Genomic DNA, 27,873 nt, shown 5'->3' on the forward strand with positions numbered 1-27,873 from the left:
AGGAAGGGAGAAGAGGATTGAAGAGGATGAGTCGGCGGCACGGGATCCCCTTCTTATAGACTGCGGATTGCAGCAACGCTAGTTAGGGTTTTGTTTTCCTGGGTTTATTTCGGGTCCACGGTTCTCACATCCGTACCCGATAAGCGATGCCAGTTTCAATATTCCTTTTTTTTCCTATGAAAATAATATCTAACAATACTTTTTTCCATGCCATAAAATATTATAATCTGGTAAAATGCTAATCCTTATTTCAGGCATTTTATTAAATATTTTAGTCACGTCAACTTATATATTTATTTAACAATCTATCTAATTAAAAATCTTTGATGCTGAATCAGAATATATCTTCCTATTGTAATATTTAAAAGGAGCATTCTGGTGTAGAAGTAGATGAGTTCTTGAACCTAACCAACATGGTATTTTTGTTCATAATTTTTTTTTTTATCAAATATTTAGGTCAATCTCATATTAGAACAATTCTCACATATGCAGCTCTTTCTTCAATTATTTTTTTTTTCTAAAATGATTTTTAACTCAAACTTTTATAAAATCTATGAGAAGTTCAATGTAGCTGCCTCCTCTAAAGAACATATCCTAGAAAATTGGGACATATTTGTCCAGTCATCATCATCTTCATAATATTGTGTGCCATTTTTGAAATAGTCAATCAGGTAAATTGGCTCCTCGTTCAATCTGTTAATACTCAATTAGAATATGAACAACATTCCTTCTTCTTTGATTTCATTTCATAAAGCTTTTGTTCACAAAGTACTTGAGGTGCACGAAGAGATTATTGTGGAAGATAGAAATATGGATCAATCACCCAAACAGAAAGGTCTCCACTTCCAGGCCGTGAGACTCTTTGTTTTATTGCACCATACTGTGGAACAATGAGTACATTCTATTCACATGGAAACATCAACGATGTAATTGTCGGAATGAATGTTTTCTGGACCTAAAAAAATTCATGAATTCTTTCCCATTTTCAATGATACCACAAAACTTAAATATGAAGATAATGCAATGAACTGCCACCGTTGGAAGGGCACGGGAACTCAGTCCAGATGGAAGCATGAGAACTGAAATTTTGGATCGAAGAGTTCTTCCAACCCTGTGTCATTCATACTTGGCAGTGAACACTTTTAACAGAACTTTTTGGATGGTTCTTCCTCTGCACTATCAAATGCATCTGCCTCTACCAGAACTGGATCGCTCTTCCATGAAGTAAGATATTTCGATTGCAACGAGAAAGTTGCTGGTGGAGATCCCACATATGTATCAGCTACAACAGGTTTAGAATTAAACTCTCTGTCGTTGATACTTAACCCTGAAGAGCAGATCACATTATTGGGTTTCATGATAGAAGTCACTGACCTCTTCTCAGATGATTCTGCCTCTGAACTGCCCGGTGCATGCCCCTCTTGAAGTACTGATCTTAATGGAACATTCTTCCATGGTGTAACACAACTGGACTGGAATGGGATAGTAGCTGATGGAGATTTGACATACCTATCAAATGCAACAGGTGAAGAGTACAATTCTGTCCCGTTGATACTACACTCTGACACATCACTGGATTTAACAATAGGAGTTACTGAGGAGCTCTTCAAAGATGGTTCTTTTTCTGCACTGCTCAGTACATGAGCCTCTTGAAGCACCGGACTACTCTTCCATGGTGGAAAACATTTGGATTGCAATGAGACGAGAGCTGATGGAGATTCCATATATGAATCAGCAACAGCTGTAGAATACAACTCCATATCATTGATACTAAGACCTGAGCACTCGAAAACATCATTGGGTTTGATGGTAGAAGTAATTGAGCTCATCTCGGATGGTTCCTTCTCTGCATCGCTCAGTACATGCGCCTGTCGAAGCATTGGACCACTCTTCCATGGTGAAACAAAATTGGATTGCACTGAGACAGTTGCTGATGGAGATTGAACATTATAAACTGAAACAGGTGTGGCTGGGCAGGTAAGCCTGCTACTGGCATCAGTCTCTACACATTGGTCTGAAGGGAGCTCTAACTTTGCAGTTCCACGAGTGGGACAATAAGTAGAGAAGGTATCATTTAGAAGGGCATGGCTGCCAGGGACGGCACCTAGCAAAGGTGCCAGGCTCTGGCTGCTGGGATCAGCACCATGGAGAGAACCAAAACAATTCCAAGGTGTGCTTCCTGAAGGCTGAAACAAAAATTGTTTGGTTGTAGGATAAACATCCGCAACACTACCATGTAAGGCAAGGAGAAATTTTTCAGAGTCTGTAGATTGCTCAAGACAATTAGCTGTTGGATTTGCAAAGGAATAATTCTGGGATCCAAAACCCGCTGCATCCGCAAATGGCATTGCATAGGAGGAAGCCCCATAACTTGTCTGGAAGTTGTCAGATATAATATCAGGACTGCCAGGGAAGCTTCCCTGAAGGAGCTCAAGAGGCTGATCATAACTGTAGCTGTACTTGCTGAGACGTGAGCTTTGCAAATTTTCCTCGGAGACATTGTGGCATGCATTTGGAGGGTAAAGGGGCAAACCAGTACGCTGGCATCTCTTCTTTCGTGTATTCCAGTAGTTCTTTATCTCATTATCGGTACGCCCAGGCAACTAAAAAGGAATAAAATGAGTTGCAGGATCATAATAGGGAAAATCAAATAGCTAAAATCGTAAGAAAAATCAAAATACACCAAGAATAAGATGCCGAAAATATTGTGTATGGTCAGGATAGAACTACTTCATTTAAATTTGGTATGAAACAACTTCCAAAGTAGCATGCATACAGAATTTTGTTATATAATCCTACTGGAGAAAGTTTAAGATGTAGATGGAAACTATACCTGTATCTAACTGTGTCAACCAGATTAAAAAAAAAAAAGAAAAAAAATATACTGAAATTTTAATGGTGGCTAAGTCAAGAATATCACCACTTCAATGTTGGACACATGCCTTGAGGGCTATAAACATGAATAAAGTTATTAGATAAAATACGATCTATGATATGGATATGCCAATATTCCATATGCCAATATGTCAAATCTTTTTTAAAAAGGGACTAACATAAAATGTAAGCAAAAATAATATACAAATTACTATAAATGAAAAACCTTGTAAATCACAACAAGTAAATAACTAGCATTAAACCCATTTCTCATGAAAGAAATTTATTTTATTAATATAATAGTTCAACAATAAAGAGAAAATTACAATAGTTTAACATAAAAGTTTTAATTTTTATCATTATTTTTAAAATTTTATACAAACACCATGTAATATTATAACAAATTCAACATCCTTCTGGACTATAATAAGTGTATCAACATTTGAGAACAAAAACTCCCAAGAAGTATCAACAAACTATTGTCCAAATATCCTATTTTTATTTTTTTATAATATATTCTTTGAGAAAGTATTCAAGTACTGTGGAGATCATGTAGAGACCTACTACATACGGATGGATATGACAAGCAAGGTTCAAAAGACCAATCATACCCAGCACATACTTGTCAGTATTTACTGGTTCAGTCCAGAACTAAGGCTTGGACAGAACAATTTCATCAGGTTAGAAACAGGTTTTTCTTTTTTTTTTATTTGGACAGCCTGTCAGCATCTGTTGACTGCCAACAGTTGGGCTGTTGACTGTCAACAACCCTCCTCTTCTTCTCATCCTTCTCTCACCTCTCTTCCTCCTATAATATTCCCTTATGTTGAGCATGAAAATTCATGGAGACTAAATGTTGAGTAGCAATTTTGATGGTCTTTGAAACATCAAATTATCTCCAGCCATAAGTATTCTTTAACAATTGTTAGTGCTTCATAACTGCCCAACTAAACAAGAAGGACTGCACTAATCTAAGGCTCTAAGCACAAGCCAAAAGAAACCATCATGAGAACATTCAGCAAAAACATTTCCCTCAACTAATGCATAAGCAAATTAAGGCAGTATATTGGTTACTTATCATGCACCATATACGAGCACTATGTCATATCACAAGGAGGGAGAGAGAGAGAGACTGCCTTACAAATGCAGACATCTGAGCCCATCTGTTTCCCATCTTAGAGTGGAGTGCAATGATCAGCTGCTCCTCATCTTCTGTAAAAGCACCTTTCTTTAAATTTGGCCTGAGATGATTAATCCACCGTAGACGACAGCTTTTGCCACATCGACGGAGTTTTGTGTGCTTCCGAACGGCATTCCAGTTCCCCTCACCAAATCTGTTAACATAATTCACCAAAATCTCATCCTCAGCAGATGTCCATGGTCCCTTCTTCAAATCTTCATTCCCTTTGTTCGTCGATTCACCACAGCTATCTTCTTCAGATGGTTGTGAGTTTATCTGCTCCATTTTGTCTACGATTCAATTCACAGATCCACAATCCGAAAATGGCTTGTAAATGTTCAAATCATATCAGCGAAGAACAAAATGAAGGTCTACAGTAAACAGGAAAAAGAAGTCCTGAAGTGTAATATAGTGAATACAAACTAGGAAAATTAAGTCCTGAAGTGTAATCTAGTGAATACAAACTGAGATAACAGTAGGCTGATGCAATGCATTTTAATGGAAAGGATGAAGGAATAAAGAACTATTCTCTTTTTGCGAGCAGAAAGCAAACAAGAAAAAAAAAAAAGTAGATGAAGCTGATAAAAAAAAAAAAGGCACACTTCCGTTGCAGCTTCAAACCCAACTCTGCAAAAAGTGATCTAAATTAATGGCATCACAAAGAACCAAACACATTGTCACAGCTAAGAATAGATGGATCCACCGAATAAGCTAAATAATCTTTAGAGAAACCCAGATCACCTTTTTATGGTTGAATCAGCCGAGACAGAAACCTAATACTGAACAACCAATCCCAACCCGAATACTACAAGTTCTAAACATGACGACCCAAAAGAAAGAAGAAGAAAGATTCATCGTTCTCTTACCGAAGGAAAGCATTGTCCATTTCAAAGGAAAGGAAAGGAAATGAAGAAGAAAGAAGAAAGATTCACCATCCCAATTGTTCCCAAGGGATAATTGTAAACATAAAAATCTGTAATATGCTGTATTAAAATGTGAAAATAACCTTTATGCCAGGATTGAAATCAAATATATAGATCTCGTTTAACATACCTTTTGATGTCTCTGTTCAGATATTTCTATTTAATCTGCAATGTACCGTCTTTAATTCAAGATTGTTATCAATCTGCAAGGAGTAGATCCTTTTTCCCAAAATTAAATTCAATCAAATGATCAAAAAATATAATTATTTATTAAATTTAATCATAATTATAATAAATCATATTTATCAATTTTATAATTGAGAATATAAACTAAATTTCTCAATTTCATAATGATAAAACTGTAAATATTTGATAGGATATAAATCGGAAATATGTTCTTTACGAAGGGTAAAACTGTAATTTAGCAGAAATTAGACCCGAGAGCAAAACTGTAAATATGTTGACAGCACAGAGCTACAAAATTTTGCAAGGGGTAGAACTGTAATTTTACAAAACTAGCCTCGAGGGCAAAACTGTAAATATGCTAAAACCCTTATCTGCCTGCCCCGCCACCGCCGCCTGCACGTGCGGCGCTGCCGCCGCTCGCGGGAGGCCGCTGTGGCGGCTCCAGCGTGCGCCGCTGCTTGCGCGCGGCCGCTGCGGCCTTTCCTGCCTGCGCACGGCGCGCACGGCTGGCCGCGGCTGTTGCCAGCGCACGGCCGCTGCCGCCGCGGGGCTGCCTCTGCCCACGCGCGGCCGCTGCGGCGGTTCCTGCCCGCGCGCGGCCGCCGCCTGTGCACGGCCTACCCACGCACGGCCGCCGCTGGGCTGTCTGCCTGCGTGCGGCCGACCGTCGCATGGACGGGTTCTGGCCGTGTGCGGCCGGCCGTCGCATGGGCACTGTGATGCCCGCGTACGGCTGCCGCCTGCTGCGCTGCGGCACGCACGCTGCCCAGCGCAGCCTTTGCCGCAGATTCGCAGCAAGGTCGACGGCGACTGCTTAGCAATTCTCGAGTATAAAGGTAATTCAGGATTAAAATCAAATATATAGATCTATGCTTACCTTTTGATGTCATCAGATATTTCTGTTTGATCTGTAAGGCTCAATCAGCAGTACTCCTTTCCTTTATCTTTCTTCCTATCATACGATGGTTTGGGGAGAGAGTTGAGGAGGTTATGTCTAAGGTCCTATCTATTTATAAGTGATAACAGAGAATTTATAATAAGATATTAGAAGGTTTTCTCATATTTCAACGAAACCTAATTAATTATACTATATATTTTTTTCTAATTATATTATGTATCATCAAATTTCAACTTATAAAATATTAATAATATCATTATAATTTTAAATTAAATAATTATAAATAATTTAATAATATATAATTTATATTAAATGTATTAATTTTGGATTAGACTAATGAAAATAGATCACAGACATAATTATTAAAATTATTATAAAATAAATAATTAAAATAAAATAAGCTAATTCAAATTATTGTTTTGCTTGGTAGAAACAAAAAATAAATGCTCATGTGGTTTGCCGATGTGCAGCTTTGCTCTCGCCGATGATCGAAATGTAATCATCTCATCGATCTATTAATGTGCCTGAAAGATTATTGTCCTTCAAGGGAACGAAGAGTTTCTTATTAATAAGATTTCTCGTATTAAATCAATATGTCAATAGGTGCTAAAATCATTAATTAATTAAAAGGATAGCAGATTTATTATTAATTAAAATAAAAACAAATAACAAAAGAGCCAAACAAAAACGATTTTTTCCCAAAAAAAAAAGAAAAAGAAAACATTCTAAAAGGAACCCCACGACTCGAGCGTCGGAAAACCGGTGAACGGCTCGAACTCATCCATCACCGGTTCAACTCGAGAGCGGTTCATGTCCTTCGGATCGGCCAGCCCGGTCCACCCGACGGCGAAGGCCGAACTGTCGAGCGTGGGCACCAAGGCCGGGTACAGTTGCCCTCCGCCGGGCCGGAATGGCTCCGGCCTAAGGACCGGCCCGGTTGCGCTGCCCGCGTCGAGCCGGAAGCCGGTCACCTGCTGAACCATCCGGCGGAAGTCGGCCGGATCGACGCTGATGAACGTCGACGCCCTCCGCGTCGAGGCGCGCGACTTCCTCTTCCCCAGGGGACTGCCGGCTCGGAGAAGGGCCGGGTGGTCGGCGAGCGGCCGAGGCGGCATCGGAGACGCCGCGACTGGGACGAAGGAGGCGGGAGAGGAAGTGAGAGAGATGGCGTCCCCATCGCTGGGCAACGCGTCAGAGAACCAACGGGCGACGGCGGCCAAGCAGTTCTCCTCCATCAGCGCTTCCATCTCATTCCCTACGCCGATAAGCTTGCGTTAAAAGAAGCTTCTTGGTACGCCTTCGACTTGTGCCACGAGTCAAGACCCACGACGCACCTGCTGATTTGTATTCCGAGAGAAGAGCGTGGGCCCGCCATGGGTTGCCGCGTGGTCGTAAACCAGGCCGGTTTCCAGACATATTTCCGGGTCCGCACATCGTTTGCCTCGCACGAAGGGGCCATGGACGGTGGAGTTCTCCACGCCGTCCGATGAGAATCCTGCGGCTCAAAACGAAACAAAGGCTTCGTTGGCCAACCTCATTTTCCACGACGCTTTGCGAGATTCGCAACATCAGTTTAATGGACTTGCACGTAAGGCCAAATTTATTACGTGTCTGATGGGGATGGGTTTATGAAGTCATAGACGTTAACGCCATCCCGTTCGTTATGTGGTGGACCAAACACTGTAGCGACGGACGCGTGGATGGCCTTTCGATTATGTCTACGATAAATGGATGCCAACCGTGTGATCGTAGATGTACGACCGGAGAAAATACAAGGCTAAGAGACTCCGAGCAGCAACGTATATTAAAACTACATACACTACTGTCTGTTCTCGTTCATGCAATGCGATGCACCCGTAAAATTGAGAGATATGTTATGATTGAGATAAGTTTTATTTATTGAGATGATAAATATTTATAAAATTTTAAATTTTTTAAGTAATCATTTAAATTACGTAATCAGATTAGCTATTGAAATCTATGATTAATTGTGGATCCTCAAGACTACTCTATTATGATCTTCTATCAACCCCTGTCATGTTCTTCACGTTATAAAGAGTTTAAGGAGATGATAAGAACATGACATCATTATGTTAACATAAAAAATTATGACTAATTGAAAAATACTTGAGCCTTTGTCGTTCGAATGTTTCAAGTCATTAAAATACCTCCAAGCGCCCTCATCTAATGCATGCATAAAATCATCCTATTTCCTACCAAGCTACTTGATAATGTCCAATGTAGATTTCACTGCAATGAGTCTCCTATTGTAAAATAAGATCAAGGTAAAACTCAATATTACATGTATGTGTTAGGTAATCTGGTCTATATTTGTCACCTCCATAATTTCAACATATAATCTTTATTTTTTAACAAATAAATAAAATATTTTTCTCATTTTAAATATTTTTTTGTAGGAAGACATTATATTATCCTCCACGAAGATGCTATCATCCTCAAGAACACTTTTGTTTAAGAGCTGAGGATATATAGTTTAGGCAAACGTTCTATGAAGCTTTTCAATCCCCATAAGTAAAAGGGTCGAGAGGCACATAGAATCTTCCTATCAAGTTCATTAGCATCCACATATATATTAACGAGAGCTTGAGTTAACTCTGGAAGGTCAAACATAGTCCATGCAACCAATATGGTAAATGTCTTCTTTCTCCAACCAATTATTAACTATCGAATACCATTAATAGAATATTGAACCATGAGATACACAACATATATATATATATATATATATATATATATATATATATATATATATATATATATATATATATATATATATATATATGGCGATGGAAGTAGAGGCATAGGGACTCAATGACTTGTTTATCAAGTCCCAAGAGTTTTGATAATTTTTCGACATAACGTTAATTCGTTGTTAAATCATGTGATCATATATGATTAGATTTTTATTATGTTTATAATAGGACCCGACAATACGGTAAATAAAACTTATTTTACCTTTATTTCTTCTTATTCTATTTTAAAAGGGTAGTCAACTTGGAATGAGGACTTCACTACAATTAACGAAACTTATAGAATCAAAATGCATATCGAGGAAGAATTTATGAGGGATCGATAACAGATAAAATCGAACGGAGGGACTCACCTGCATAACGAAGAAGAATCGTGGAAGCTTTTATTGAAATTAATAGGAAGTAGAAACTAATATGCAAAATGTGTAGGGACCTTAAAATAATTAGTAATAATTAAAGAAAATATATGAAAAATGGAAAAAGGGGCAAATTTGGAGGGACCGCTGAGGCAAAAAAAAGGCTTGTATTTATTTACTGACCTTTTCGAGGCGCTGCTCGTTCCGTCCGTAGCCAAAGAAATAAAACATTAGCAGCTCCGACCCCTCCCTCCGTCTCGTCGCCTTCTTCCCCCGTTCCCTGGCCATCGATCCAACCCTACGGCAGGAATCCTGAATTTTCGGGGCCGGAGGAGATCGCGTGGGAGTGGCGAGTTTAGATTGCCGATCGATCGCTGGTGGGTCGGGTCGGGTCGGGTCGGGTTGGTTGACGCGAGGAAGCTAGGGATTCCGAGATCCGACTTTTCCTTGCTCGTTTATATTTGCGTTTGGGAGGCTGACTCTTCTGGTTCCCCTTCCTTAGATCCTCGAATTGGCGCCACCCTACGGGAGTCAATTTGTCTAGGTTTTGGAGCTGCAAGTTGATTTTTCTTTGGAATTTGCTTGAAAATGAGTACTAAAAGGGAGGAGGTGAGGAATGAGAAGATCATTAGAGGTCTTATGAAACTGCCGCCCAACAGGAAATGTATTAACTGTAACAGCCTGGTAATGTTTGGCTCTTTTGTTTCTTGCATCTAAATCTTGTCGATTAAAGCCCTTGATCCTTTCTACTTATTGGACACAGGGTCCCCAATATGTGTGCACAAATTTCTGGACCTTCGTTTGTATGGTGTGCAGCGGGATTCAGTAAGTCCATACATATTTTACGACAGTTGCAAAACTCCCTTTTTTGCTGCAAACGATCGGTAGTTCTGTACCTACCATGATTACAGATGGTTTGGTGAAAAAAATTTCTATCTTTTATCTTAATTCTCTTTAATCATGAAAATGATTAACTTAGAACTCTTTATTCTATCCATAATGACCCATCGGAAGGTACTTTAAAGAGTTCTTGTACATCGTTTTGTTAGCCTGTATCCAAAAATTTAATCTTTCTTGGTCACATTGTTGTCCCTATCCATCAGAATATCTCGGTTGTCATGGGTATATTTTTGAAACTTGACTAGTTTTCTTGTGCTTGCAATATGAATTTTTGCAAAAAAAAAATGCAAGCTTGTATCTATGTGGCTTTGCTCAAGCCTGTTCGCGCTATTCAATCTAAAGTAGTTTGTGACAGAAATTTTTTGGTCAAATTGACTGGTTCCTGGATCACATAAGATTCACTACTAGTCAAGCTGATTTGTGTGAGAGGTTATGGACTATATTTGTGCAACTATAGAGATTTCATGATTAGAACATCATGAAAGAGTTTCATATAGTTCTGCATATTAGACCTAGTGGGGGAATGCGTACAGCCATTTGTATGCCCATGTTCATGCAGACACTCTCAGATTGCATGCTCCTGTATAAATCCATTGACATCCAACTTTGGATTTTGAAAGCTATAGAGACACATAAGATGCATTTGTCATGCAGAGAAGGTGTTTAGACATTTCAGAAAAATGTAAATTAATAGAAAAGATGAGTTAAAAAGCCTATCTTGTTTAGCTTATACCCTGAATGATGGTGTCTTAGAGGCACACTTATTGTCTCTCTTTTTCTTGGAAGTCTAGCAAACAAACGAAGGCTATCCTGTCTTCCTTTGCACTTACCTCTTGGAATAGATAGTACTGGGTTTGACTGCTGTTGTGGGCTCTCGGCAATTGAATTTTTCCGTGTCCTATCTTTGTAACATGTATTCCATTTTGTGTCCTGTTTGTTTACCTATTAAGTAGACGTCAAAGAATCTAGAGGTGATTTCATGTGAATTATGTGGGATTATTAGTTTTCTATGACCAAAAGTAAAGTTTTGCACCAAATTTTAATTTCCTGTAAAGCCTTCCAGTATTTAGGCTTTACTTTCATGTGGTTGGTAAATAATGGACCATGTAATTGGTTGTAATTGCTCATGCCATTGATGAATAATTAATCTAATTGTGATTGATGGTTAGGTATCTTTCTTTCCTTTTTGTTGTTTTTCTCTTTTTTATAGTCTATTCTCTTTTCTTTTATAATCCCTGTAGTTACTCTGTCGAGGTTCAAAAACAGTAGTTGTATTTCTTTGTTGCTTCTATCCTCTTTGATGACAATTTAGTCTTGTTTAGTCATACCACAATCACCATATTTTCTTTTAATCAACCATCAAACTCGTTGATTTTATCAGATCAGCCCTTAATTAGATCTGATCTGAAGTTCTAACCATCTCATTGGCCTTGCACGTACCTCTACTATGCATCCCATTGAAATATAGTGGACCGTCCTCTTATCAAGGTAAAAGTAGAATCTTTTGCTCCATCTCTATGTAGAATCTATTTTTTTCTTATTTTGTTAACTTTAAATTTGAATTTTCCTTTGCTACTGCTTGCAGGTTATTCTCATAGAGTCATAGTTATATTTTAAATTATGTTGGTGCTGAGTCTTATCCTGTGTGTAATATGTTTGCTTATTTTATTAACCTATCAAGACACTTCTAGAAAGTTTTTTATGCCAAAATTTGTCAGACCTCTAAACTTCAAAAGAAAAGTTTTGCTCAACAATCTTTCTTTATATTGAAGTCCTTGTTTAGTTAGGACCTAGGTCTACAAATGCCAGCCAGCTCAACAATCCTTCTTTCTTCTGAAGTCCTCATGCCTTACGCCTTTTATGCCTAATGAAATCAATCTATGCTTCCTTGCTGGTGAAAAGCATGAGCATCTTTATTTATGAGATTTATCTTTCTCAATCTGTTACAAAGCTTACACCCTACCTTGCGAGATGACGTGTTATATATGGTGATAAACTTAGGTTTGGAACATGATAAATTCTCAGCATTAGTCAATGGTGAATTGTTTTGGGATTTGGAAATTGTTCTGGTTGGTATTCCCATTAGAGATGCCAGCTAGTTAAATTGATAAATTTGGTTTCATCTTCTAGATTTCCTGCAGTCTTCACTTCATTTAAAGCATACCCAACTATAGGATTCCATCCACGGTGGCTTCTGAGCCTCTTTTTTTTATTATTCAAATAGATTTTGCTTGCCATTGGCATTTGCCTAGATTAGTAATATACAGTAGACGTGCAAAGTAATTCTTTGTATGTAGTTCGTGCTACTCAGACATTTACTTATTTACTGACATGGTGTATTATTAATATACTTTGGCATTCTTGTAACATCTTGAAAAGAATGTTTTTATAGTAAGGTATAGATGGTGCTTTTACAGTTCTATGATGTCATAACCACTAGTTTTGATGTAAATTTATTTCCATACAGCCGTGAGTTTACGCACCGTGTGAAGTCTGTTTCTTTGGCAAGATTTACCACACAAGAAGTAGAGGCTCTCCAAAGGGGTGGCAATCAGGTAAAAAGTAGCTGCTTTTGGGACTTGTATATTTGTGGGTTTATTGCCTGTTTTGCCATTAGTTAATAATGGTTTGTTACAGCTTGCTAGAGAAATTTATTTAAAAGATTGGGACATGCAGCGGATGAGATTTCCAGATAGCAGGTTTGAATATGTCTGTTAGTCGAGCTCTCTAACTTAAAATACTTTCAACTATTTCCTGTTAAATTTGCTTATTATTTGATTTGTGTTTTCTTGTTGCAGTAATGCTAACAAAATTAGGGAATTTATAAAAGATGTCTATGTGAATAAGAAATATGCTAGGGGGAATTCCGCAGGCAAGCCATCTAGAGACATTGAGGTAATTTGGTCTTTATGCATTGAAGAATTATTCTTTCCTGTGTCTCCTCAAATCTAACTAATGTTTATGCACTTAGACATTGACACTGTTATATTTATGCATTGGACAGAGCTCCAAGAATCATGAATTAGAACAGAGGAGAGCCAGTTCTTACCATTCTTTTTCTCAGAGCCCTCCTTATGAGTATCAGTATGAGGACAGGCGCTATGGAAAACAATTTGGCATGTTAAACAGAAAGCCAGGTTCCAATCAAGGGCATTATGATGGGAAAATGGGTAGCTTCATATATAGTCCAAGTCATGTAACATATGAAGACAGATTTGCGAATGAAAGTTCTGGTTCAAGAATGTCAGACTTCTCCATTTCTAGTGCAGGTGATACATTCAGATATGATGTCCAGTCACTAAGTTCTCAAGATAATGGGTGTTGCAGCCCTTCTTTATACCTGTCAAGGGATGCCATAAATAAAGATGCAAAGCAACAAACATTGAATCAGTTTACTGAGACAAATGCTAAAAGGAATTTAGATGGGATGCGAAGTCCTAAGGTATGTGATCCTTACCCTGTATATATTGGATTCTGTATATTGTGTCATTATCATGTTGATAAGTGACCTGTGCGGATGTTGAAGGATAAATTTTCACAACTGACAATTTTGTACTTGATATGGTCAGAGAACCTCATCTGCTGGCAGCTTTGGTTCCTTGGATAGCAGCTCTATTTCTCATAGATCATTTAGTCCAGCGAATGCAGTAGATATTGCTCTGGAGCCTGTGCATTCAAGTGGAACCCAGCAGGCAAAAGCAACTATATCTTCTTCTACACAGTCATCTGCTTCCATTGTTACTGGGAACAAGGATCTATTGAATTCATCATTCGTACAACAACCAATGAGTACATCTCCATCCATAGATTTGTTTGCCAATTTTAATAACCAATCTTCATCTTTAAGCCCTTTTGAGCACAAACCTGATTCATTGGGTGTAGTAGATTTTGTCTTGGAGTCTGTGCATTCAAGTGGTACACAGCAGGCAAAGACATCTACATTCTCTTCTGCTCAGTCACCTGCTTCTATTCATACTGGGAACAAGGATATAGTCGGTCCAACATTTGTACAGAAGCCAAACACTTCATCTACATCTGTTGATTTGTTTGCTGACCTTAGTAATCAACCTTCATCTACAATCCCTATCGAGCACAGATCAGCAGCAGATCCAGTCCCACAAAATGATGGATGGGCTACGTTTGACCTACCTCACCATGTAGGAGTTGATTCTGCAATGTGTCCCGTTATCTCTGCTGTAGAGCTTTCTGGTAGTGGAGCACCCAAGGAAAGGGTGGGTGGATGGGTATCTCCAGAAAACAACTCAGGTTGGTTTCCATTTCAAAATCCTCTCGCTCCTGGACCCATGGCAGTTACATCTGGCCAGTTGCATTCAGGTCTACAAGAACACACAAGATCTGCCGATCAAAACAACTCACAGGTACTAGTACTTCTTGGTAATGTATTGCAAATTAAGAGTAAGCCTCTTTTTTCCTTGCTAGTTTAACTCATGTAATCAGATAATTACAACACAATCAATGCATCTGATCATAAGTTCAAGATCGAATGGCTTGAATTTGTTATTTTGCTATTCAGATTATATTTGATTTGTTATTCTTATTCGGATGAAAAGAGGTGAATGGTTGTGTTTGGTCTATTAGAATTCATGAGCATGAATCTTAACTATTTCCGGTACGGAGCTCAACAGTGGGAAAAGAACCATGAAGTTGACCCAAATAGTTGGCGTATTATGGCTTGTTATTGTTGTTGTAATTTGTTATTCTCACTATTGCTGTTTCCTTTTCCTCTTTTCTTTTCCAGTTGTGGAACACCTTTGATGATTCAACTAAGAAAGTACCTCAGGCATCAGCTGGGGGTCTACCACAGAATAGTATATCATGGATTCATGTGCCTGACTTTGCATTGCATGATCCAAATGTTGCTCTAAAAGTAATGCAGGTGCTACCATGATCCCTATTTTCTATTTAGGTATGTGCCACTCATCATCTAAGATTTGTATACCTGATCAAATTCCAGGATTTTGATAAGGATGGGTTTCAAAGGTCAGCTATGGATGCTGTAAACCCTTGTCTTGATCAGCCAGTGGGTGTTGTTGCAGGATCACCTTTGTCATTATTGGTTAAGCCGGTCTGCAGTAGTTCCTCAAACCTTCTTTAAGCTTATTTAGTTTTAATTAGTCACTTGTGATGGATTGTGAAAACATCATTGTTTATCATTGTTTATGCTTCATGCTTACTGCTATTGATGTGTTCTTATACATAATTGAGTTGGGAATTTTGCTGCAAAGCTGCATAACTCTTAAGGTTCTACTGCATAGAACCTTTTATCCTATACTAGTTCATAACTTGAGATGAATCTACTTGTTCTTCTTACTTGATGATTTAGCTTAAAACATACTTCTATCACCATTTATTTGCTAACCACTATTTTTATACTATTAATTTGTGAAACCCATTTGCTTATCACCCATGCATTTGCTTTTTACTGCAGTAGATAATTGAATTTCTTTGAGAGTGCATCATAGTTTGTTTTATGTATTAAAACAAGAACAACAATAACAAAGGTGGTATCCAAAATTAAACCATTAAATTGATCAATTTAGGGAAACCCTATAACAAGGTCTAGCATTGCCTTGTTTGTGTAAATAAGTGTCCCAAACCCAACAATGAGTGACTGAGGCAGCATGCTCAATTCTGACAATCTTTAGATTCTACTCAGGTATCTTACCTACTCCTGGCATACACCATTCAGAAAGAATGTTCTGTTTTTATGTCAACCAGAGCTGGTATCATGTTATTCCTAGTTGGTACCTCCCTCTTGCCTTATATGCTGCTATTTTATCCTACATTGATGAGAACTACCTTGGGAACTACCCTTTAGAGTTTAAGAGGCATCTGAGACCTCAATATTGCTAAACTTCTCATCCTAATATTTGCAAATTCGCAAGATAGGAATCCTGAAAGTGTCATATGATCCACCAAAAACAAATCCTAGAAAATTTGAGAATATTGGATCGAAGCTCATTAGATCTGATTTAAATCACATCTCATCAAATTCTACATGATTTCTACCAAAATTCATCCAAGACACAGCAGCTTTCAAAAGAGCAAGGGGTTATTTTGATCAAATTTTGGCAAGGTCTCCCCTGATTTTGGTGAGATCAGTCAAAGGATATCAAAATGGAAAAAAAATAAAAACAATTAAAAGATCTCAGTTCAGGAGCCAAATTTGTAAATCAAATCAGATCGATAATATAAGAGGGATTGATCACTTACCTTTGATTTCAAAGATGAGATCTAAGTCCGAAGTTTTGTAAAATCTAGTAACTTGTTGCTCAATTCATGATCTCCACACCTCAATATACTCGAGGAAGAAGCCACAGACAGATGGATCAACACCTCCAGGTTTGCTTATATTTGATGGAGCACCAGAGAATTCTGAGGGAGAGAGAGAGTTTTTTGGGTTCACTAGAGAAATTCCCAATTTTAGAATGATTTCACGATTTAGGTTAAATTTGAAATCTGTTTGAACTGAGTTTAAGTTGAATCTAATTGAATCTAGTAATAATTGGGTTGAACATCAAATCTTAGAATGTTCCAACGTTAAACAACACACATGGATATGCAATATGCTAGATACATGACCAAAGCAAATTTATTCTTTGACAGCAAGTCCTTGCTTAGTAAATTTATGTACAATGATTACTTAACCTGATAAAATGACTCTGTCTTGCTTAACAGGGAGGGGTTGATCAACCACAAAAATCAACAAATCCTTTTGATCTTCCATATGATGCGCACTTGGAACCCATGAATGCGGTATGCCGCAGTTTCTTAGTTTTCTTAGATATTAACATCGAAAGTTTTGATGTATGTACTTGTCTCTCTTAATATGTTTGTGCAATCTGAAGAGCATTGATCCTACTTGGATACCAAAAATATTTGTATGTACTATTTAAAGTACTCAACACATAAAATTCCTAGCTATACGTCCATGGCACAAGCATCATGATGTCCTGGACACTAGCTTGTTTACCATGGTTTAACTGCTACACAATGGAGCAAATAAAATGTGGTGTTTTGTGAAAACCTAGAATTTTTATTATAAAAAAATTATGAAATATCTTAATTTTGGCTAATCGCAGTATGTGCCATAATTAACTTTAATCGCAGTATGTTCACATGAGATCCAGTATTTTCATGTTAGGGAAAATCATCTCCAGTAGAATTTCCTAATATTGGGATTGTGGTTACAAATCTTGATCAAAGTGGTTGATATCATCTGGTATTTAGCAGTCCAACCAAATACTGATATCTAAACATGTGATTTGATACTGGTACAATCTCATTCATTATTATTTTTTCTATTGATACTGGATGGTATGGAATATTATACTACCCAATATAGTAGTATTTATCGGTTTAATAGGTTTCAGAGACTGGTATTGAATCCATATTGAAATTCTTGGTGGAAATGACTGATAACAGGTTGACAGGGCAGACATTTTATTTTGGGCCCCTTTTTTTCCCCTTTTTTGAGGAAACCTGTACACAAGAAAATCCTAAGAGGCATGCACTTTTTTGTGATAGTGAAATCAATAGGAGCAACTGTTGTGGGAGATAACTCTTTTCTAAAGCCAATCATCTTAAGCCTAAACATATTGAAATAGACTTATACTGTCATCTACAGTTTTTCCGCCTTCTGGCTTCATGTTTGATTGTGCTTTTTTATCAACTAGTTAAAGGCTTTGATTACTGCAGAGACGTTGATTGCCAATAACTATCTATTAAATATCGACTGAAGTAATCATGAAGGTATTAGGTGGAAGCTGTCCAGAAAACCAGTTAGATAAATTATCTCGTCATGAATACGTAAGAAGGAGAAGTAATGAGTTTTTTGGGCAATTTTTAGGATGATGACTTGCATTCAATAATTACCAAAAGTTTCTCTGATTGTTGACTCGGTTGGTGTATATATGGTTTCAAATTTTTCTTTTTTTCTCTTAGGACTTTGATGCTAACAATTTAATATTTATGCATCTATGCTTTCAAATAGAAAAGGGTGATGGAGCTTACATTGGTGCACTTCGATGGGGTTTATTTTACAGAACCAACTTTCACATTTGAATTTGTTACATGCACTATTGTGTTGCAACAAATGTGTTGTATCTGTTTTCTTCTTCAAGTTATTATATTATTTTCGTGGCAGCAGACAGTCAGTGCCCTTATTTATTTGAGCCTCAGACCGCAATTGCATTGTATATTAGAAGTTAAGCCCTAATTGACTGTCCATGTTGATGATTAAACATCATTTGCAGTTCTTGGATATGAGCTCCTTAGAAACTGCATTACCAAGCACACAGTTGATCAATGATTACCTTGCTGGTGTAGCTCAACCCTGGAATTCTCAGAATGCGGCTGCAACATATATTTCTTCTCTCCCTGAAGGTAAAGTTTTAGTGGCTGTTCTGTAGTGGGTCTCGATGTCTTTCTAATTCCATTGTCTTCATATTTAGGAGGGTTGCAATACATGTCCGGGCAAGGACCAAGTTCTCATTTTCCGTAAGTTGCTTTAATTGCTTATATTATGAATTATTGATGCAATAACTTGTGTTACAATCAAATTTATTGATATCCACAGCAAGTTCCCTCCCCAAGGCCCTGGTGCATCTGTTGGTGGGAATCCATTCGCGTGAGTTCTAGCAACACAACTACATTACCCAGTTGCTTCAAGTGAATTTGCTTAACTGGGTCATCAATCTCACATGATCACTTGCGCGAGGGATGGTCGATCTAAATTTAGTGTTCTGCAGTTCATATTCTTTTTGTGGGTTATGATTGTGTCCTGTATTAGCTTTGGTGGGAGGCTCTGCTCATTAGGAGCGAGTAGGTCACTGTAAGTTTGAAGCATTGGTGGTTTTGATTGCATCAAAGATTAAATCTGATAAGAGGCAGTTTCGGCCTATCCTGTCGTCGTCTCTCATATTTGGTCATTCTTTGACTCAGTAGAATGTTGTGAAATCATGGCTTATCGTCCAAGTCATGTAGATTCTTTTTAATATGAGGCTTCAACTTGTTGCAACATTATCAATAATCGTATGTATGCAACAGTGTTACTATGTTGTTTGCAGAAAGCAACTGTTAATTCAGGATGCTTTACATGTCCGTTATGGTGGTCGAGTTGCGTGTTGACGTCGAAAACCCATAGTTTGGAGCACTCACTGATACTATTGTGCGTGGTTGAACGCGTAGGCCAATTTGCTATTTCGCTGTATGAAGGCATTCTATAACATCCTGATTTAATCCAATGTTATTCTAATGATCCGATTTAGGCTTAACGAAGTTAATATTTACAATAGCTTCGCCACCCGACCGAAGTAATTTGGGATATGATGAAATATTGTGCATGATGGATGATCTAAGGATATCAGTAGCATTTCCCGTTGCTAAACTGTAACAATGTTTTTGAAATGTGTAAAGGTTTTTTTTTTAAATGTGTAAAGGTTTTGTTGCGTGCTAAGATGATGTAGTTAGATTTCTTTAGTATCCCGGTCTTTAGATTTAAAAAATTTATATTAAAATTCTTATGTAATTATAAAAGTGAAATATCTAGCTTCATTTACCTTAGCATCGTCAATTTTATCGACGGAAGTATGAAAATAATGGGTAAAAATATAATTTTCGTTAGTGATGGGTGATGAACCAACTAGAGGTCGTGGGTACCTGTTGTGGATGAGGAGGGAGAGTGACGACGAGTGGTGAGACGACAACACAGATGCTAACGCTTTGCATCTGTGTTGGCATTGACACAATTGCTAAGTCGTGCCGACGCAGAGCAGTGAAAAGGTTGCTCGACAACTATGTTGGTGTTGATGCATATGTAGTGTTGTGAAAGAGCCACTCGACATCTATATTAGTGCTAACGCAGATGTAGAGCGCCGAAAGGGTCGCTTGACATATGCATTGACACTTATGCAGATGTAGAGTGGTGTCTTCCTTCCCTGCATTGTTGTCGGTGTCGACACAGACCTAGAGCGGCGAAAGGGCCGCTCGACATCTGTATTAGCATCGACGCAGATACAGAGTGACACTGCTCTTAATCAGCATCGACATCGTTCTATATTTGCGTCGACACCAATATAGATATTGAGCGATCTTTTCGTTGCTCTGCATTTGCGTCTAACACAGTTGTCGAGCGACATCGATGCAGATGCAAAGTATTGACATCTTCGTCTCACCTATCGTTATTGCTCTCCCTCATCCACAACAACCAATCGCAATCCCAAGCTATGTCATCGTCCACCACCATTCAAAGCGTAACTAGAATATTAAAATTATATTTTTACATATTATTTTTATGCTTCCATCAATAAATTGACGACGTTAGAATAAGATAAATAAAACTAGATGTTTCACTTTCATAACAAAAAATTTCAATATTTCTTTTGAATAAAACTTAGCAAATTCGAGTTCCATTATTAAGATTTACTGAATTATTATCATTGCATATAAATTCTAATCAAACTGATTCTTTGGATACAATCCATAGAAAGAGAAGGTAACTGATTCTTTTTATAACTTCAATATATTTTGCATCTTCCATGTCAAAAAGTACAGTTCGCATAATATCCATCCCAACAATTATTGATCAAAGATAACAGGAGATCTAAAAAGACATGGTAGAAACAGATACACAATCCAGAATGAAGAAGTTCCAATTTCTTTTTTTTGCACTGACCAGACAAGTAGCAGCGATCAGTCAGTCAGTTCAATTACGACACGGTAGAAACAGACCAACAAAGACAGAAATTACACAGATAATTCAGTTTTGAAGGAAACAGAAGCACAACAACCAAATATATGTCGGAGTCCTATGCAAAATGATGCATGTGCAAAATTAACAAAGCACTCCAGAAATAGGTTTTTCACATAATCGACTTGAGGTTGCTCCATTCATCAATTTTTCTTCGATGGCTCGGGTGACGGGAAGGTGCAAGGCAGCGAGAGACTTGTTACAATAGCTGTTTCCACATTTCAGTTCTCCAGTAACACCTGAAAAGTCCATTACCTCCACCTTTGATTGGCAAGGACTGTTTAGTGCAGCTCTGGCACGAAGTGCTTCCAACCTGAAAAAAATGATGGAATACGAATCAGTGCTAAGTATTCATCCACGTCGATAGTATCCAATGATAAAAGCAACAGATTGAGAATTATGGTTCACTTGGAAGACAACCTCAATATCCTGGAATCGATCATCGTGCTGGTGCTCTTCCGAGAAACATGTTTCCTGTCAGCACCGCTGCCCTTGTAGGACTTGCTTTTGCCATGTTTTTGCTTGTGATGATCCTTCTTTAAGGTCTTGAGACGTCGGATGTGACCTTTCACTGTGTGTGATTCAGATGTAGCAGGTGGGTCATACACTTCCGGTGCCCATTTGACACTCAACTTTGACTTTTGTGGCTTCCCCTCCTGTGCATGACCTCCTTTCATAGCAGAGACTAGCTTTGGGGTAGTCTGGAGGAAAAAGTAAATATGCAATTATTCTAAAAAACAAGCTCTTTGAATTACCTATCTTTGCCTGAATAAACTTGAACATATATAATAGGATAAACAGACAGCCTTGGCAACATAAGGTTTGCGACGGAGACCGAGTTCCACCAATAAACATAAAGCTTGTTTCCTCCTATATATTACATGGATATAACAAATTATGGACACCGAGCAAGTCTTCTAAAACTACTATATGCTCCTTTCTTTGATAAATTTCCTATAAAGTCTCTAGGAATTGTATCATAGGCTTGTTGAATATAATTTAATTCCTTTAATTCAAGTTAAAGGAGGCTAGATATTATTTTAAATCTACTCCTACAATAAAATAAAAAAACCAATATATTAATTGTGCATAATGAAGATCAAGTAACATGGTGAATGTTTATGTTGATGCACCAGGATTTTTTTTTCACCGAAAAGGAACACAGTGTGATAGTTAAGTTGCTAGTTCTAATCATGTAAAGTAAGTTATTTTTTTCCAAGGTGTTGCTGAACATACGTCTTAAATCTTGATTAAGGTGCTAATGCATCAACAAGATGTATACACCACAATATTCAATATGCCAAATAAATGCATCCGTTATAATTGCAAATCAGCAGGACCTAATATTGGTGCCATCACACAAGCATGTATCTCCTAATAGCCTTTTCTTTTTCTTTAAATCCATCATATTATATCTTTGAAGCTTATATTAAATCTTTTATGATATCTTTTATGATAAAATAAATTTCATATGCAAGGCTATTTGCCAAAACACACATGCTCCATAATCCATAATAATGCAAATAACATTTAAGCTGTTCTGAGAAAAAGACCCATCTAATTTTTCAAGTGTACAAATTTCATATGGTACATCTGTTCACTTACAATACCCTAAATTTTCATGATATAATGTGCAATTCTATTCCATATAGAATGTTATGTTCCAAACATCTTTTCTTCTCTTATATATTAATATCAAAATTCTTCCACCCTCCGTCAATCCTTTATTCATAATTTAAATATTGTCTTTCTTTTACAAATTACTAGTGAATTCAATCTTTAATCTCCCAAGAACTATGAAAACTCAATATAAATGAAGTAAAAACTCAATATAGACAAAATATTATCTCTTATGTTCAAACCCAACTTAATGATAAAAAATGAACACATAAGACTCAATCCCTTGAAAATAGTACACTAACATTAAAACATTACAAGTTATTACGTTAGAGCAAGTATTTACTATTGCAGGCATAAACTAAAACATAACTTCATTTTAGTCAATTGATATGCTAAAACACTTATATTGAATGAAAAGGATAATAGATAGCAAGCTTCACCTATAATCTCAAAAAGTTAAGTCACACATCAGATCATCATTTGTTAGACAAGTTACCAATGTTTGGATTTTGCAAATTCATGAATTACAGAAGTGTCTAAGACATAGTTAATCCTAAGATCATGTGATAAATCTCCAGCTGCATAACTTGAACAAAATGTAGTTGCAAAGATGGACACGTTAACAAATATATTAGACTTACAGGCTTTATAGGACACTCAACATGTGTAGTACCCAAGAGTCCTTCTACATCCAGTGGGGAAGAAGGTGATTGAACCTGTTCTATCCATTGTACCGTGCCTTCTTTGTTAATATCCTCGGATATATATTCGCCCAAGTAAGTTTTGTCCATCTCATCAAGACTACAGGATACAACCTGATTTATAGTAGGATTACTAACACACACCATTTCATAAGAATCACAAACATGCAGAATCCCACTCAGAGATCTTCCAAGATCTTCAATCATCAAATCATCCTTCTCATTGATAGCTGAAATGTCAAGTTCCTCCAATGGTATTCCCTTCAGAATCTTCTTTTCCAAAATGCTGGGAGTACTATAATCATGCTCCATGCATGATTCCTTGAAGCCAGTATTGCAGAAGTATGAATCATTACCAACATCTTCAGAACTCAAATTTGTTGAATACAGAGAACTGGCCATTTTTGGTTTTTAAGATCAGAACTTCCAGGAGATTTTTGTTGGAAAATGTCAGTAATTATAATCTGTAGCATGCAAAAGGCAAAAAAAAAGGAAATCATTTCATCGTAACTAAGTTTTAAGTTATTAAATGAAAATTACTATTCCACCGAAGGATCAAGTTAAAATATTTACTATCTCTAATGAAAATAGAAAATTTTGAGCTGGTATTAGTAAAATAAACATCTAAAGTTCAATTAACTCCATATATGCAAGGTAGGAAACAATTTTAGAGGTTTTGACTCAAAGCAAACAAGCAAAAGTAAATCAGAATCGAATATCTAAATTAATAAGCTCTAAAATAAACATTTCTTATCCTTTTAATGTTCCCTTGATTTTGTGCAAGTATTTTGTTGAATCAAGTGTGTTTTAGTGGTTACATTCCAATATTTTCATTGATAGTCTCATCTACTTTGTATCCCTGATTCCTCATCTTCACGCCAACCCGCAAAGGAACAGAATAAGAATATTTTATTAGAAAAACAATCTGCAATTTCAACAATTTAAATGCAGCACAAGTATTCCTAAAGCACATGTTTTCCTTTAAATATAGTGTTCTAAACTAAATGAATGAGTTTGACAATAGGAAAATTTTACACTCGTTGAAAATTTCAAATAAAATGAAGCTAAGAATAGAATGCATTTCTTTGATGATGAATTTTGACCTAATCAACAGGAATCAGCTGAACTTGTAGAATACTTTTAGTCAAGAACAGCTATCATTATTATTCCAACAGATTATAAGTATTAGTACCAGTAGTTTTAGCTAAGTTAATGTGCACATATATTTTTGTAAAAGAAATAAAGTATCAAAATGTCTTTAGTTCACAAGCCTAATTAATTAAGCAAGGAACACAGCATAAGCAAGTTCATAACAGACAAAAATAACGTAAGATGAAAAAAAGGCACCAGTGTCTCCAATATGTCTAAGTTCCTCACAGCACATACCTAAAAGAGTTCACAAATTATGCACTTAAAAGTGAGTATAACCTCTGAAAAGATGGAGAAGTCGCAAAAGGAAGCATACACTTAAACACAAGTATAACATGGTACAGTAAGGTGGCTTGTCGAGGATGACAAAGAAGTTTCATTAAATTTATCAGATTTAGGAAAAGATCCAATAACAAAAATGTAGAGGTACTTGTTTCAAAGAATTTCCTGTTAGATCATCAGCCAAACTTTTTCTCCTATTTGTTTTTTTTCCAATTCAGTATGGGAAATTCACATTGGCATGTCTTCAGTCTCACGATGACTGTGCCTGAAAATATACTGTATTCATAAGGTCATGGTCATTACAGATGGTGTCAGAATACATGTGATTGAAAAAAAACATGGCCTACAGATGGGTTTGAGAACCCTTTGAAGCACTTGGTAAGAGTATGTGGGGTTTGTTAAACACTGGCTTCACGTAATTCTGGTTACTCTTCAATCATAATGAACAACTTAATAGGCCCCAAAATGTAGAAGAAAAAAAAAAGCAGCAGATAAAAGGACATGAAACATGATAGAACACTGAATGTTCATATGTCATCAGCATAGTTAGCCATTTTGTGATTGATACACTACCTAAAAACCATTTAGCTAAAGAAACCAAAAGATCAATTACAAAGTACCCATAGTGACTATTATCTACCACTGAATTAAGAAATGCCACTTTTAAGGCTGGTGTTAATTAAGGTGCACGAACTCATATGTAAAAAGAAATAGCCGGATACAAATTATAGTCAAAGCAACAAATCCATCCATCATTACCAAATGAACCAACCATCTCAAAGAGAATATCATGTGTTAAACAAAATCCACAGACTTGAGCAATCTAGAATCAATCATATAGAACTGTTTATAGAACATGGTCTGCAAATGGGTCTGAGGACACTTTCAAGCACTTGGTAAGAGCACATGGAGTTCATCGAACACTGGCTTCATGTAATCCTAGTCACTCTTTAATCATAATCAACAACTGGATAGGCCCCAGTATCTAGAAGAGAAAAAAGCAGCAGATAAAAGGACCTGATACTTGATAGAACACTGAATGATCGTAAGTCATCAACATAGTTACCCATTTTGTGATTGTAACTTAGACTACCTGCAAACCATTTACCTGAAGAAACCAAATGAGCAATTAGAAAGTACCTATAGTGCCTATTATCTACAACCGAACTAAGAAATGCCACCTTTTTACAGCTGATGTTAATTAAGTTGAACCAACTCATATGTCAAAAAATAATTAGCCGGATCATAGTCAAAGCAACAAATCCATCCATCAAACAAAACGAACCAATAATATCAAAGAGAATTTGGTGTTTGAAACAAAATTTTTAAATTTAAGTAGCCTAGATTCAATCATATAGAACAGTTTATAGAACTTAGCAACAAAACCAATACCTGGTCCAATATTTCCGTAAGCGCCACCGACGGCAGCAACAACTGGCGTAAGATGCCGACGGGGACTCAAAGCAGGTCAGAATCGGATCGAGGAAGATCTCAAGTCGAGAATTTGAGGAGAAGAGGAAAGGGGGGAGGGGGGGGGAAACAAATCGAGATGAAATCCTAAGTACTAAAGGGTGGCGGGGAGGTGATACCCCTGGAAAGCAAACGTTAGCTAAGACTACCGCGACGATTCCACTTATTATGCAACTGCTTCAGACGATGGGAACTACATCCGCCATGGAAGGAGGTGAGAGAGGGGGTGAAGGGGGCCGCTCGAGGGTCGAGGGTTTCTCCGAGCACCGAAGGCATGGTCGATGCTCTTCGAATCGAACGGCGCAAGCCCTAATCCGCTTCCGATCCCAGCGTTGCCGACCAAACCAATCTCACACAAAGTGAAGGATCCGAAAGAAATCTCCGATCGAGGAGAAGATAGAACTTGCACGGACCAATCAAATCGGTCGCCCCGGAGATCACCGCGTCACAGAAGAGATTTGTCGATCGGAGGGGAGCAAAGACGGGAAGGAGAAGAGAAGAAGGAAAAAGGATTCGAAGACAGGAATAGTTGGATCAGGGCAGACAGAGGGGTACATATAAAGAGAGACATCTGTGTCCCAAAATAGGGGGACCCACAGCTCTTTCCTGCATTCTATCCAATCAAAGAGACGCGTACGAAAAGTTATCGCCCCGTCAAAGCCGAGCGGAGAGGGATAAGGATGAGGCCGGAACCCAGCTCACCTGCCTCAATCTCACCCGAGCCACCGAACGGGGAAGAGCGCCTCGTCATCGGTCGACAGATGCGGACCCCATGGACGCTGACCTCATGGGCCGGGGGGGGGGGGGGGGGACGTCGAATTGAATGGCTGGCTTCTCGCGTGGGTTCGTGGTTGGTGGCTCAGCCAGGACACACAGATCCAACCCAGGCACTGCGTCGGGACGGGATACGGCGAAAAGGCCAACCCACAGGATTGAAGTCGAGTCGCAAAAGTAGGTCGCAAATTTGACCCAATGGTCATGTTCCGCGTGTCCAAACTCACCATGTCGCCCTTTGGGGTCAAATATGAAGCACGCCAATTAAATGTAAACGTTGTATCCTAACATTATAACGAATGAAATCAAAGATTTACATCCAAAATCCTGAAAGAAAAAAAAATTGTTTTATCAACTAAATCATATATCTCAATTAAAATCAAGATTAAAGAGTTAATCGATGGACTTCGGATCATCAATTTTTACTTGTGAATTAAAATTGATTTTGCCAATATCTCAACTATGAATAAAATAGAAATATAAACTCAACTTCTTTGGCTCTCAAACACTTTTTTCACTTTTCAAGATAGATGTCGCTTTTTTAGGTGGGTGTCACTTTATTCTCCTATCAATTCATTTTTCGAATTTTCACAACTTTATTTTTATTATATTATTGTAAAATAAATATGAATTTTCTGATAATAATTATAAAAGAACAATATGGTATGAGAAGAGATAAAAGAAGAATTAAAAATATATATATTAAAAATTATAAATAAAAAATAAATGTCATTAGTATATAATTATTAATTATCCAATGATGACAAAATATATATATATATATATATATATATATATATATTGTTGATCATTAAAAATTTGGAGACAAGAGTTCCACAAAAGACAAACCCACATGAACAGATTCCATGTTGACAATGTTCCTAATAAAAAGCCAAATCAATCTCAACTATCTATCTGATATGATAATGAATTATGCTTATCCATAGAGAAGTTTAATGTATTCCTCTCAAATCTGGTCACCCTTCTTTGATTTCATATATGTTTACATTTGATTTTG

General features: G+C 37.4%; 4 protein-coding genes across 11 annotated transcripts; 1 reads left to right on the forward strand and 3 right to left on the reverse strand.

Annotated features, from left to right (window-relative positions):
- Positions 1 to 826: 826 nt before the first annotated feature.
- On the reverse strand, positions 827 to 6,238 carry LOC135580889 (transcription factor GAMYB-like). 3 transcript variants are annotated; one of them, XM_065190645.1, is made up of 4 exons: positions 6,041 to 6,238; positions 4,016 to 4,344; positions 1,375 to 2,603; positions 1,152 to 1,282 (listed from the first exon to the last, which is right to left on the reverse strand). In XM_065190645.1, exons 1-4 carry the CDS (start codon positions 6,051 to 6,053, stop codon positions 1,279 to 1,281), a joined length of 1,575 nt encoding a protein of 524 aa, XP_065046717.1. In that variant the 5' UTR covers positions 6,054 to 6,238; the 3' UTR covers positions 1,152 to 1,278. The 3 variants fall into 3 exon arrangements, with proteins under 3 accessions (XP_065046715.1, XP_065046716.1, XP_065046717.1); XM_065190643.1 differs by having other exon boundaries at positions 827 to 2,603; positions 6,041 to 6,237; XM_065190644.1 differs by having other exon boundaries at positions 827 to 2,603; positions 4,016 to 4,381; positions 6,041 to 6,237.
- Positions 6,239 to 6,680: 442 nt separating this feature from the next.
- On the reverse strand, positions 6,681 to 7,368 carry LOC103990834 (calmodulin-binding protein 25-like). The gene has a single exon (XM_009410110.3). It carries the CDS (start codon positions 7,306 to 7,308, stop codon positions 6,787 to 6,789), a length of 522 nt encoding a protein of 173 aa, XP_009408385.2. The 5' UTR covers positions 7,309 to 7,368; the 3' UTR covers positions 6,681 to 6,786.
- A 2,023-nt stretch (positions 7,369 to 9,391) lies between these two features.
- LOC135678165 (probable ADP-ribosylation factor GTPase-activating protein AGD14) lies at positions 9,392 to 19,211 on the forward strand. 5 transcript variants are annotated; one of them, XM_065190650.1, is made up of 14 exons: positions 9,392 to 9,872; positions 9,952 to 10,013; positions 12,556 to 12,643; positions 12,726 to 12,787; positions 12,887 to 12,983; positions 13,093 to 13,258; positions 13,358 to 13,530; positions 13,658 to 14,467; positions 14,848 to 14,985; positions 15,064 to 15,174; positions 16,788 to 16,865; positions 18,365 to 18,494; positions 18,563 to 18,608; positions 18,688 to 19,211. In XM_065190650.1, exons 1-14 carry the CDS (start codon positions 9,777 to 9,779, stop codon positions 18,740 to 18,742), a joined length of 2,112 nt encoding a protein of 703 aa, XP_065046722.1. In that variant the 5' UTR covers positions 9,392 to 9,776; the 3' UTR covers positions 18,743 to 19,211. The 5 variants fall into 5 exon arrangements, with proteins under 5 accessions (XP_065046722.1, XP_065046723.1, XP_065046720.1 ...); XM_065190651.1 differs by having other exon boundaries at positions 13,093 to 13,225; XM_065190648.1 differs by having other exon boundaries at positions 9,392 to 9,565; positions 9,691 to 9,872; positions 13,093 to 13,530.
- A 1,539-nt stretch (positions 19,212 to 20,750) lies between these two features.
- LOC135586364 (uncharacterized) lies at positions 20,751 to 26,611 on the reverse strand. Of its 2 annotated transcripts, none has more exons than XM_065190653.1 (4): positions 26,004 to 26,611; positions 23,121 to 23,603; positions 21,280 to 21,560; positions 20,751 to 21,172 (listed from the first exon to the last, which is right to left on the reverse strand). In XM_065190653.1, exons 2-4 carry the CDS (start codon positions 23,580 to 23,582, stop codon positions 20,944 to 20,946), a joined length of 972 nt encoding a protein of 323 aa, XP_065046725.1. In that variant the 5' UTR covers positions 23,583 to 23,603; positions 26,004 to 26,611; the 3' UTR covers positions 20,751 to 20,943. The 2 variants fall into 2 exon arrangements, with proteins under 2 accessions (XP_065046725.1, XP_065046724.1); XM_065190652.1 differs by having other exon boundaries at positions 23,121 to 23,644.
- Between the last annotated feature and the right edge of the window lie 1,262 nt (positions 26,612 to 27,873).

The sequence above is a fragment of the Musa acuminata genome, chromosome BXJ1-7, assembly GCF_036884655.1.
Source record: "Musa acuminata AAA Group cultivar baxijiao chromosome BXJ1-7, Cavendish_Baxijiao_AAA, whole genome shotgun sequence".
In the NCBI taxonomy this organism is placed as follows: domain Eukaryota; kingdom Viridiplantae; phylum Streptophyta; class Magnoliopsida; order Zingiberales; family Musaceae; genus Musa; species Musa acuminata.

Coding starts and splice junctions, on each gene's coding strand:
- LOC135580889 (XM_065190643.1), bottom strand. Junction 2,604..4,015: donor GGGCTCAGATGTCTGCATTT/GTAAGGCAGTCT, acceptor ATTCCTTTTTAG/TTGCCTGGGCGTACCGATAA.
- LOC103990834 (XM_009410110.3), bottom strand. CDS start 7,308: ATGGAAGCGCTGATGGAGGAGAACTGCTTGGCCGCCGTCGCCCGTTGG.
- LOC135678165 (XM_065190647.1), top strand. CDS start 9,777: ATGAGTACTAAAAGGGAGGAGGTGAGGAATGAGAAGATCATTAGAGGT. Junction 12,984..13,092: donor AGCCATCTAGAGACATTGAG/GTAATTTGGTCT, acceptor TGCATTGGACAG/AGCTCCAAGAATCATGAATT. Junction 14,986..15,063: donor TTGCTCTAAAAGTAATGCAG/GTGCTACCATGA, acceptor ATCAAATTCCAG/GATTTTGATAAGGATGGGTT.
- LOC135586364 (XM_065190653.1), bottom strand. CDS start 23,582: ATGGCCAGTTCTCTGTATTCAACAAATTTGAGTTCTGAAGATGTTGGT. Junction 21,561..23,120: donor TTGAGTGTCCTATAAAGCCT/GTAAGTCTAATA, acceptor TTTTTCCTCCAG/ACTACCCCAAAGCTAGTCTC. Junction 21,173..21,279: donor ATCGATTCCAGGATATTGAG/GTTGTCTTCCAA, acceptor CATTTTTTTCAG/GTTGGAAGCACTTCGTGCCA.